This window comes from Lepisma saccharinum, chromosome 13 (assembly GCF_977018435.1).
Source record: "Lepisma saccharinum chromosome 13, izLepSacc3.1, whole genome shotgun sequence".
NCBI classification, from domain to species: Eukaryota; Metazoa; Arthropoda; class Insecta; order Zygentoma; family Lepismatidae; genus Lepisma; species Lepisma saccharinum.
Window position 1 is genome coordinate 14,292,383 of NC_139241.1, and position 12,389 is coordinate 14,304,771.

Consider the following 12,389-nt stretch of genomic DNA (forward strand, 5'->3'; position numbering starts at 1 on the left):
GGGAAATATGTTTTTGGTTTCGGGATCACTGTGGAGGATTGGGAGAAGAGAGTGTAGTGTGTGCCTGATTTTGTTGAGGTGGGGATGATATTGGGTGATGAGTGCAGATGGGTTGGTGGCAGCAGGTTTCTTGGTGGTAGTGGTATGTGAGGCAGCTCGTGATATTTGCTTGGTGACCAGGATGGAGGGATATCCACGGTTAACCAGGGCCTGGTGTAGGCGGAGGTTATAATTCTGGCGGGAGGTGGGTGAAGTGTTCAGGCGCTGTCCCCTGAGGGCCAGAGAGAATGGAATTGCTTTTTTGGTGTGGAACGGGTGGGAGCTGGAGAAGTGTAGGTATTGCATGTGGTTGGTGGGTTTTATGTGGATGGAGGTAGTCAGGTGTCCTCCCTCGATGTGCGCGTCCACATCCAGGAAGGTGATCTGGTTGGGGGAGTGTGTCCAGGTGAATTTTAGGGAACGGAAGTGGTTAAGTTGGTCCAGGAAGGCTGACAAGGATGGTTCTCCATGTGTCCAGAGCATGAAGATGTCGTCGATGAAGCGGAGCCAGAGGAGGGGTTGGAGGGGTTGGGTAGCCAAAAACTCTTGCTCAAGTTGGCCCATGAAGAGGTTTGCATAGGATGGGGCCATTCTGGTACCCATGGCTGTACCTCGGATCTGTAGGAAATTTTGGTTTTCAAAGGTGAAGTTGTTACAAGTGAGGACAAGGTGGGCTAGGTGGGTCAGGAAGTTGGTGCTGGGGTTGTGAGGTTTGGGTCTGCTATTGAGATAGAATTCTATGGAGCGGAGACCATGGGAGTGAGGTATGTTGGTGTAGAGGGAAGTGACATCAATGGTGGCAAGGATGGTATTTGGGGGCAATGGTGGGAGGGTGCTGATTTTCTGGAGGAAGTGGTTGGTGTCACGGAGGTAGGAGGGCAAGAAACCTGCTGCCACCAACCCATCTGCACTCATCACCCAATATCATCCCCACCTCAACAAAATCAGGCACACACTACACTCTCTTCTCCCAATCCTCCACAGTGATCCCGAAACCAAAAACATATTTCCCGACAAACACAGGGTGGTTTTCAAACGCCCCCCTAACCTCCAAAACATCCTGGTCCACAACACTCCTTCACCACACATCCAACACCCCCCTGCCCATAAATGCAACTGACCCAGGTGCAAGACCTGTCCCATCCTCATCACTTCTCACACCCTCCAGGTGCACACGGCCACTGGCAAATTTACCCTCCATCCCAAAGGGACCTGCCATGCCTCAAACCTTATCTACATCCTCACCTGCAACATCTGTGGTGATTTTTACCTGGGGGAAACATCAACGGCCCTCAACCTCCGCATCAATAACCACCGCTCCTCCACCCACAACCTGGACTTCACTGTCGCCGTCCACACCAACCACCACAACATCAGTTTCAACGACTGCTTCCGGGTAGCGATCATCCACCTCCTACCCCAACCAGCCAACACCTCTGTTCGCAAAAGATGGGAGAGGGCCTATATATCGGCCATGAGTGCAACCACTCCACCTGGCCTGAACAAGGCCACCCAGTAATGCCCAACCCTCACCCACCCTCCCGCCCTCCCTCCCAACTCATCCTACACACTCACAGTTTACAACGAGCCTGGTGACGAAACAGTGTTTTTTTCGTTCTACGCACCGCTTCTTCTTCAATGGGGACCTGGCAACTCTGCAGGACCCCAACTTCCGGTTCCGTCTTCTGTTTCTTCTCACACCGATGATGCTATAAATTAGCGAAAATTTTGAATTTTCCTACTGTCCGGTGAGTGTTTCCTTTTACCTTATTTGATTTATATATATATATATATATATAATGGATAAAAGCAAGGAGGGCCAAAAGGGCTAAGTAAAAATCAAATAAGGTAAAAGGAAACACTCACCGGACAGTAGGAAAATTCAAAATTTTCGCTAATTTATAGCATCATCAGTGTGAGAAGAAACCGAATATATATATATATATATATAACTCTCCTCGTAAGCAAATTAATTCACTCAGGCGAAGAATATCATATCTACAAACATCATAGATCCCATAGAAAAAAAGCTGGCAAAGTTGTTCAAGCGGTTTGATATTTATGTCTTTAGAAAAAATTTAAGCATTTTGCAAAATTGCATAATTATGAAAAATTCAGATCACATGAATTTATGACAGGTTATATAATGCCGTCAGTAAATAGAGCATAAAAAACTCTACAGGATAATGATTTCACTGTTTGAAATTTTTGACTTTTACATTTTGTAAAGTTTGTAACATCTTGCAACGTAGCGGTGGTAGAGAAGGACAGAGCTATTGGCAAAACTCATATATTAGAGAGAGAGGGAAGTACTCTATTTACTTCCATACTGACTTTTAAGGTTGAGACACACTATAATCAGTCTAAATCTATTCTATATTAGAATGTTCAAAACGAGAGCAAAATGTATAGCTGATAGATGCAGCATACATAGGGAACAAATTATTAAGGTTTTTCTACACCAATAGAAAAACTGGAACCAACTTCCCCTTCCAAACACTGCTTCTTATTCTAGATTCTGCTGACAAAAACTAAGAATCTATTCTATGTTGTTTCACAGTCAACTTATATGGGCCTGCAGGCCTCAAGCCCACTCAATAATCTGCCTGATATTATATTTTATTTTAGAAATAGTCATCAGGCGTATGAAAACAAAATGTTCCATTATTATACATTTAAAGAATTTTCACAACTTAATAACTGAGTGAATGTTACTTCATAATAATTTGTTACATCTCTAATATGTTACTTTTCAGTGCCTTATGTGATTTACACTTATCAGTCATCATATTATCATTAGGAGAGTAAGGGAGGATAAGGGATTATAACCAGGATGAGGATAGGCACTAAAAAGTATCAAAATAGGCAGGCATAAAGCATCAAAATATACAAAATAGGCACTAAAAGTTATGAACATGGACACATTTTTCAAACTTCTCTCGGATTAGGCACTCAAAAAAGAGTTATATTTGGAATAGGCACTTGTGGCTAAAATAGGCAAATACAGGCACTATGGGGGTTATTCCTGAGTAAACAAAAAATAATCTCTCAGGCAATTCGATAATCGCAGGTACAATATGAACTTCTGGTTTGAGCAAATTCCCAATGTAAAAAAGTGGGATACAGATTACCTTCGAGCTTACTTTGTTACAAAAGATTGCATACAGACTGGATCGCTTGAAATTTGAAAGCTATAGAGAAAAACAAAAGTATCTGGAAAGAATTGGGAAGTTCCCGGATGCTTTAGATGCAGATATAAGGGGCAATAATAATATTTAAAGACAATGTTGATCTTCTATCAACAGTTTCATGTCAAGACTTCTGCACATTGAAATAAATCTTACATAAATTATAAACATTGAAATACTTCAATTTTACAACAGTAAAATGTATAATTATCAACATTGCGTACTCAAACACAGCCCCTTTAATTTTATCATATGGCTTAGAGAGAGCGTCGTCAGAAATTTTTGTAGGGGGTAAAGGCCAATAATAAAAGTAGAATAGTAGAAATAATAATAATTACAACTGTTATAAATGTTATTATTTATTTATTATTATAATTTATTTATTAATGCTATTCCATCCACAAGCAGAGTGCATATCCAGCACAACTGTTACAATACTGAAATGCACAGTTATTGTATTTTATTATTAACTTTTGCAAGTGTCGTTCAAGAAAAGACTTTCGAAGTTAGTAAAAATTTTATTAATAAAGTTTACTTTGATTATATTAAATTACTTAAAATTATATATTTTTTTTAATTCTGAATGATTATAAACAGTTCCAATTTTTAAATATAGTCAACACATGTGTGTTACACAATTATAATTTTCGAAACATGTAAAATATTTTAATTTGATTTACTGTGGTGACGTAGTGTCAACTATAGAGCCTATTCACTCGTGTTTGTGTCCAGTCTTTTCGCTTTACTGCCTGAATCCACTGAAAACTGAAAACTATGCATAGATACCCGAGAAAAAATATTTCTTCCCTACATTGTCACCTTTTCTAAGACACTGCCTTTACACCTTTGAACTACATGTTATTCTATTCAAAACCGGAAGTGAAGCTCCCGCCCATGCCAAGGAAGCACAGAAATGTAAACATCTGGTGAATAGCGCCCATGAAAATCATGTATTCCTGTCAGAAATTGCCTGAACTGTTTCTCAATGTAAAAGCCTACATAGCCAAGTAAAAAAAGGCATTTTAGAACAATGTCCCATATATCACATATATCATTGGATAGAAAAGTATAAAACAAACCTCCACCCAATGTTTCTCAAAAGTTACTGTTCAGAAACAAAAGAAAATATCTGTCCCTGCTGGAAAGATCAGCTAAAATGAACTAAGTAAGCCTCTAGAATTCATGCATATTATACATGCTATTGAAAAAAAAGCAATGATAAGAAATTATATTTGTAAACTTCAAGTATTTACTGTGCTGTACATAAGTGTCACTAAAATTTCTTTAATAACAGAGGTATTAATAATATTTAAAAATGTAATAAATCCCATAGAATCTTGTATTTGAAATTTTGAAGATATTTCAAATTTGATTCATGTTAAATTAGGAAAGTGAGATAAATTACTGATACAACTATATTTCTTCACCAGAAGAAGCAATTTAAAAATATATTTACTGGGAAGAGCTTTATCAAGTTAGGTGATAAATTTATGCATGAAGTTGTTTTGTTAAAAATAATATACAATAGTGTGTTATTACAGTAGTACTAATAGTTAATGCATATTTGTTACTAACATTATTTGTGGTGCTAGATTTAGTTGATGGTCACTTAATATCTTATTACAAGGTTGATTTTTTTTTTAATTTTTAAAGGACTACAATAATTAAACATACTCCATCCAGATATTTTGTCAAAATTATTATTTCATTATGGTAAAATTTGTTTTAATTGATTTTGATTGAATTGGTGTTTTAAGTCCACTTTATGCACAGTAAGACTAATCGGGACTGGACCTACAGTTTAAAGTGAGATCTGAACTACTATGTGCCTCCACCTGGTATCAAACCCGGGACCCCTTGATTACAAGGCGACAATGCTACAACTGCACCATCGGAGAGGCCCTAATTTGTTTTAAGTAGGCAGATGAGAGGTGATGGTATTTTTCCTTGACATATAATGTATTTTTTTTTAAATTATAAAATCTAATTTTATAATTTAAATAAAAATAAGTAATGTAAAAAAATCAACCTTGGATGCCTGTTTTAAAATCAAATCTCTCATTTAAGAATAAAAATTCAGCCTGCAATGTGAATTTACTTTTAGCACACAATAGATATATTTTACCTAAATGCACTGTTTCTACCCATTTTGCTATAAAATCCACTTTTATTATTTGCCATTATCAGAATAATGTCTCCATTGTCATTTGTAAATTCCTCAGATAGATGTAGCAGAAATAATTGTATAAATATTTGTGTATTTTATGATCCCCTAATTTTGAATTTGTATGTAGAGTATTACTATTATATGCATTTTAACCCACATATGAACACATATCCAGTTGATTGAGCAGTAATCTTACATGAACTGATTATTCTGATGATTTTTGATAAACATTTGAAGCAGTAGCTTTATACAAATCAGAAAATAGCACTTATTGATGTTGTGGATCATCCCATGTCTAAGTACAACCCATGACTTACCTACGATATTTGTTTCACATGATACAAACACACCCAGCACAGCACATATCAACCATACAATACCTTTTTCAGTCATTGTTTACCTTTGTGACAGTTATACTGATGCCTTTGTCTTGGGGTCTGGATAATGTTTGTAGGAAGCAACACATTATGGACAATTTTCAGTGTTATTTTGATGGGTGTGTGGGATGAAAAATGTTTAGCAGGATGAGAAAGTTTTAAAATCCAGATGTTTGCAATGGAGAAAATTATCATTTCCTGGCGTAAGTTGGGAAATTTTTGAGAGAGAAAATGTTTGAAATTTCCCAACACTGTGAAAATCTTAAACTCTACACTTATTTTTCCCCTCAAGTGTTTGCTTTTGTATTTCTGATGTAAACTCCTACTATTGTCAAGACGTTTCAGACACTTATAGTGCAGAAAACATCAAGAATAAACCAGTTTTTAACTTGATCATTTGGAATTTCTCAACTGTTTCAGATCTCGAAAAGTTAGGATGGGAACAGATATTTTTATGATGTTAAAAAACATCTTACACCACGTCCTGGTAACATTTTTGTGAAAAAAACACACAAAACAAATAAACAGCATGATACGAGACACTTTAAAAATTTGTTCGAGCTTTCCACTCCATCTTGGAGTCATCATCAGGGCTGAACAGACAGAAGAAGATGCAGTCGAGGTTTGAACACAGCAAGTAGCATCATCGAAACCTTGACTGGATCATCTTTGCCGTCACTTGGCCACCCTTGATGATGTCTTGATGAAGGAGTCGACGGATCAGACAAGTAATTCTTGAAGCTTTCCTGGTGGCGAATGATGAAGAGGTTTTCTCGGAATATGAACCAGGTGATTTCCAGATTGCCTTGTTTTCTGTGTTTTTAACAATATTTTTTTTCTCAATTACGGAATCCCAAACACCCAAACCAAAGCATTGTTAATATCGAAAGTTGAAGCAGTATCATGTAAATGATTCATATTGCAGGCTGCATCATGCATTCTATCCCCCCTTTATTTATTATTATTTTTTTTAAAGAAAATGCTAAGTTGGTGCATACTACTCTTTATGTTGATGTGTATGTGTGTGCGTGTGTGTTGCTGTTGCCCAGACCAAATTAATCCCTGGTTCCTCTTGACTGCAGGCTACCATGTTGAAGAAAAATAAGATCAAGCGACGGAACACTGAACCTACCATCTTACCTGCTAACGGGGAGGGGAAAAGCACGGATGACTAATCCCTGCCTTTGTCCTTGTTTTTGCATTCTGGGGGTTGGCAGTGATCCAACACCTTCACTTAGTTCAACAGGACACTCGTTCACTACACCAGTAGCACCACATTGTGTGTATCCCTTGTACCACATGTGTACTTTGATATACACCAGCGTACACAGTAGACAGTCTTTTTTTCTCTCTGCATGCTTGTTAAGTGACGGACCAGCCTCCAGATTGCAGCTCTGTGACATCAGGTTGTGTGCATTTATATTTTTTTTAAATGCTATGTGCAAGACTCATTTTTTCGCTTTGTAGAAAAAGAGCACCACGCATGCTTCCATCGTGTGTACATATACCTGCTTCTTCTTTCTCTTTCTCTGTCCATCCCATCATCATCAACGTCCCATACAGCACGCATGAGAGCCACATTACGATTATGTATACGTGACATAATGTAATGTAACCGAGACATTGCAACATCATTTAACATGAGACATTGTAACATTATGTGCTGTATGGGGTATGTGTGCGTGTATTATCCAGATATTGACATAGTTCTTCTTCTTTCCTTTGCACTGTTATTGCTCACCCCCCACTCCCTGTTCTATTTTGAAAAAAAACAACATATATTTTTGCCATCCTTTGTACCTTTCCTATTTTTCTACGCATCCTTTTTCCTAGGCGACGATGTTGAAGAAGATGAAGGGGAAAATCAAGAGGAGGAACACGGAACCATGGATGGTGGTCTCACCGGGTGCGCAGGCAGGATATTCCTTAAAACCTGACTCATCTGCCAATCACAATACAGAATTCTGAAGCTCACTGTTACTATATGTGTCTCCAGTAATGTGACCCCTTCAGTGTTCATCCTTTCGCTGAACACCCAGTGTGACAAGCTGGGATCTAGGATCAGAAGACTACAATGCGTAAACTGATCACAAAGTTGTTATTCTTTCGATCACCGCAAGATGAAGGTGATACATGCAAAATGGAGATAAAAATATGATTTTTTTAGAAAAAAAAAGTATTTTGAAAAAAAAAAGAGAGATTGTTACCTACTCAAAAGATGCTTGTTGTAGTATTTACTGTATAATTATGGTTTTTAAATGTAGTCAAAAGAAAGTTTAGTCTACACTCTTTTTGAAAAGAAAAAAAAGAAATCTATATTCCGGCCAATTGTGGCTGAATCTTTGTTGCAGCATACTATGGAACCATTGCTTAGCCTTGTAGACATTTGTAAATATCCACTTTTCTTAGATAGCATTTTCTGTAATTACAGACAAACTGGGCATGGGTTTGCACAATTTTTGCTGTGGTTGGCATTTGCTTTACTTTGCATTTATGTTTATATAGTGTACAAAAAACAACATGGTTTCATCACTGAACTTTGTAACCAAGCATAATGCTGTGTGTTTTTGAACTGTGTAGAAGGCACACAACCAAACATTATAATGCTATTGTTAAACCACAAATATAGTAAATTTATGTTGTTGGTATTGTTATAGGTGTAGCAAATGCCACATTATAAAAGATTTGTTCCCAACGTGAGTGTAGGACCAGAAATGTGCATACAATCTAGATTTAATGTTTGTGCATCAACCTCATCCTGGATATCAGGCACTGAATATGTAAATGTATGCAGTATGTTACAAGATACCAATTATTACAAAGGACAGCTTTCATAATATGAAAGAATTGTGGGGGAAATTCACAACGAAGCAGGCTGTATGGTTTCCTAGGAAACCTACTGGTTATTAATTCCCACTCCCTCAAATTGAAGATATCTGTCCTGGACTGTAAATAAGGTATCTTGAATAATGTTGTGAATATCACGTTACTGCGAAAAGAGTTCACAATGAAGATCATCTAAACCGAATCTCAGTACAACAATGTCTCTCATAACATTCCATGCAACTGGCCAAAGAAGACGAATGAATGTGGATATAAAGAAGATGGTAAAGGCTTTTTCTTGCATTTATATTGGAATGTTCTTTGCAAGTTTAGCGTCAGTTGCAGCATAGGATGACGCCAGAAGGCTTCATCCGTGCAAAAAAATATGTTCAAGAAACAGAGAGAGAGACGTAAACAAACATAAAAAATGACCCCCTACTAACCGTAAGACTTGCAAAGTCTGGGTACTAGTGGGAAGTTTTAATGCTCGTCCTGGGCATTTTTTTTCCTGTGTTCGTCACGAATTATCCTTTCAATGTGACCTCGCCAGAGACTTTGCACATGTAATACTGAGGGGTGAGGGAAGAGAACACGAAGCCAGACTAATTCATTTAGATGATAAGAACGGAGAAAAGTTACTTGTACAAAAGCATAGGTTTAGTGGTAGAGACCGTTGTCATGTTATAGCAGCAACTTCATGTTGTACATTGTAGAGGGAGTTTGCCTTAACATAAGAAACCAAAAAGGTGCTCAACTCAAGGGTAGAAATGGACATTTATATATAGATATATATATATATATGTATATATAAATTATTACGAATGATTTACAAATGTGGATAGTTCTGAGTATGAAGTACAAATTGTGGTATTTCTAGTCCTGTTGACGTGTAGTTCCCACATGAAGAGACTATTGTGCCAATTTTAAACAAGAAAACTAAAAACATATTTTGTGTGGGAATTATTGTACATAGGGGTCTCGCCAATATATTTGTAAGGAGAGGTAATCTATTTAAAGAAATTGATTTTAAAAGAATGCTGTTACGAAAACTAAACGCCGTGTGAACCCTTGGTTATCACGTGTGCAAGCAACTGGAAGGTCAAACACCAGTCAATTTTTTTTTCTAGGTGGTGTAAACATGCTCTCCATTGTAATGGCTGGTGTTTCCGCTTAATAGTCCATGCATCTAGTCAACCCGTTCCCAAATCTCGTCGAGACTCCTTATTCTGGATGTGATACTGTACGTGTTTGTTCTCTCGTTTCATTTCCAGTTTAAAAGAATACCTCTTAAAATAATTATAATATTTAAGAAAAAAATACCAAAAAAAGCGGAGTCTGGGTCCCTGCCGGAAACGGACGTCCAGCCTCCCAATTCCTAACCCGCTTGAGGTGCTCGGGGCTCAGTTGTTCATGAGTAGCTTTTTTCCGGAGTATGCCCTCGTGAACAATATGCACCGATAGTGGATTGGTGAAGTTGATTGTTGACAATCTGAAAAAAAAAGTATATAAATAAAGAAATGTGTCATTGTTATGTAAATCTGCATTACATATGATAGCATTATATTAATCTCGGTACAGTCTGTCTTCAATTCAGTGTGCTATGTTTTTCTGTCGTCGTTATACCCAGTGCTTCTAAGGAGCTGTATGGTCTGGAACCAGATTGCACGGACTTGGTACAGGGACTCTCTGACTTCCTAGCATGGATTGGAGAACCTTTCACGTTCAGCCAATGTATTGACTGCATTTGGACCATTCCTGGAAATATGTGGTTGGTTCACACTTCCAAATGCATGCGAAGGCATTTCATTGGTGGAACGGAAAAAACTTCATCTTCCTGGAACGGTTCAACAGTTAAAGATAGCAGGTATTTTAATGGGTCTATTGCAATAAGGTTAATATATATACATAATATATATATATATATTAAACATATATATATGTATATGTGATGATGGATATAGAGTATAACTTGTGGATAGAGACAAGAATTAAATGTAACTTCGAAATTAAATGTGTTTTATTTTTTCTATCCTTTATTTACACTGAAAAAAATTTCCGATTTTATTCTTGTACTACGTGCCAGTTGCTTATGTGCATGTTGCATTTTTCCAAGACAGGCTTGACAAGAAAAGGGCTAACACACTAAGTTTAAAAGCATGCTAAACTTAAGTGCGCTAAGGATTTTCATAAGGGAAAGTTAAGTCTTCTGCTGTTTTTTAATACACTTCTAAAATGTGTATTCTTTTGGGGGGAGGGGGGTGCTGGCCCAAAGGGGAGGGGTGTGACCTGCAACAAAATTTTAAGTTTTATAACTGAAGGATTAACTGGAAGAAGAGTGTAACTGAGAGAACTTAGTTTGTAGAAAAGGAACTTCCATCGCTTGATGGAATATGACAATATTCATGTATATTGTGGGCAAATATACAGGCTGGTGCATATTATATCTACCAATATCTGTTGGCAACCCTGTCAGAATGCAGGTGTGCTTTTGCAGAAGTCTCCCTCGCCTAGTCAACCTGCCATACGACATTGGCTGATTCAGACACGAATCATTCCAGTGTAGGTTTTCATCCAAATGGGGTGCATTCAGGAGATGCAGCAGCTAGACTTGCAAACTTAAAAGAATAAAATTCTGGGAGATTTCTCTACAGCCTTCAAACCCTTTAGATTAAAATGTTCTGGAAGACTAATGCCCTCAATATCGGCTGTTATCTGTTTGTGGTCTAGCTACTGTGATACAAAAATGAATCAACTTTATTAAAACAACCTAGAAACCACAATTTGTAAGTAAACCAAACAGTGGTGTGGCGTGACTTTTTCAAAAGTGTTATCGGCTATCAGACATTATCATCTTCACCCTACCGCCCCCCCCCCCCAAAAGAAACATGCCTTTGATTTTTTTTTTTTGCGCAATCCATTAAATAATTTATTTAGCCACAATAACTCCTAGAAAGAACTACCATTCATGAGAGAGTTACCGCGAGAATCCAGTGAATAGTAGTCGAGCCTTGTCAACCATATCTGTTTCTTTGCAAAGAGGTGGAAAGGGGAAGAAGAACCACACATTCGGGAAAGTTTGACTACAGCAAAGGCGCTGTAGTTTCACGTTTCTGCGTTGAGCAGATGACAAAATTCCCCTCTTCCAGCGATGGGAGGAAGTCCAAGTACTTATCTTTTCATCTATTACTAAACTGTCTCAGTTGTAGTTAAATCCAGCTTTAGCTTTGCAGTCTATCTCTTGTTGCTTCCCCGTTTTAGGCAGGATTTGTCTCTTTTTTAGAAATCCAATGTGACAACACTTGCTGATCCGGTAGGCCGCAGCGGCAACAGGGTCCCTAAACAGGCATATGAATAACCCCCTAACCCACTTGCCTCCAAGTCTTTCCCCGCTGTTCCCTTGCATTGGCGGGTGCCCTTTCCTCTTGTTGCCTCTTGAGGGGAGCGGAACGGCCTGTCTATTCGCTTTTGTCGGCTGCAGAAAAAATGTCCTCTGCAATATACACTCAACTGCAACGCTGACTGTTAACTTATTTAACAATGTTGTTATTTTATTGAGAAAAGAACTTTTTAATTTCTTTACAATTTGCTGTTACCTGCGGTAACACCGGTTACATGCATGCCACGCCTCTGAAACCAAATAAAATTAATTTACAAATACACAAACTCTCCTGGATTGTAATATTATAACACAGTTCTTGTAAATGAAATACCATAAATTTATGTATACAGTCTCTGCGTTCAGCTTGAAACTCGCTCTTTTTCTGTAACCAAACGAAATAACTTTTCAATGCGTCA

The 12,389-nt window shown here is 37.7% G+C and overlaps 1 protein-coding gene across 3 annotated transcripts in view; it reads left to right on the forward strand.

Moving 5' to 3' along the window:
* Positions 1-10,593, forward strand: part of LOC145997184 (diacylglycerol kinase theta) — a 262,475-nt gene extending 251,882 nt beyond the window's left edge. For 2 of the 3 annotated variants that reach the window (XM_083133895.1, XM_083133897.1), the window contains one exon: positions 7,605-10,593. In XM_083133895.1, the coding sequence (XP_082990021.1) occupies positions 7,605-7,739 (135 nt within the window). In that variant the 3' untranslated portion in view covers positions 7,740-10,593. Of the gene's footprint in view, positions 1-6,853 lie in introns of all 3 variants that reach the window. The other variant, XM_083133896.1, reaches the window with a different exon arrangement.
* Positions 10,594-12,389: the final 1,796 nt, after the last annotated feature.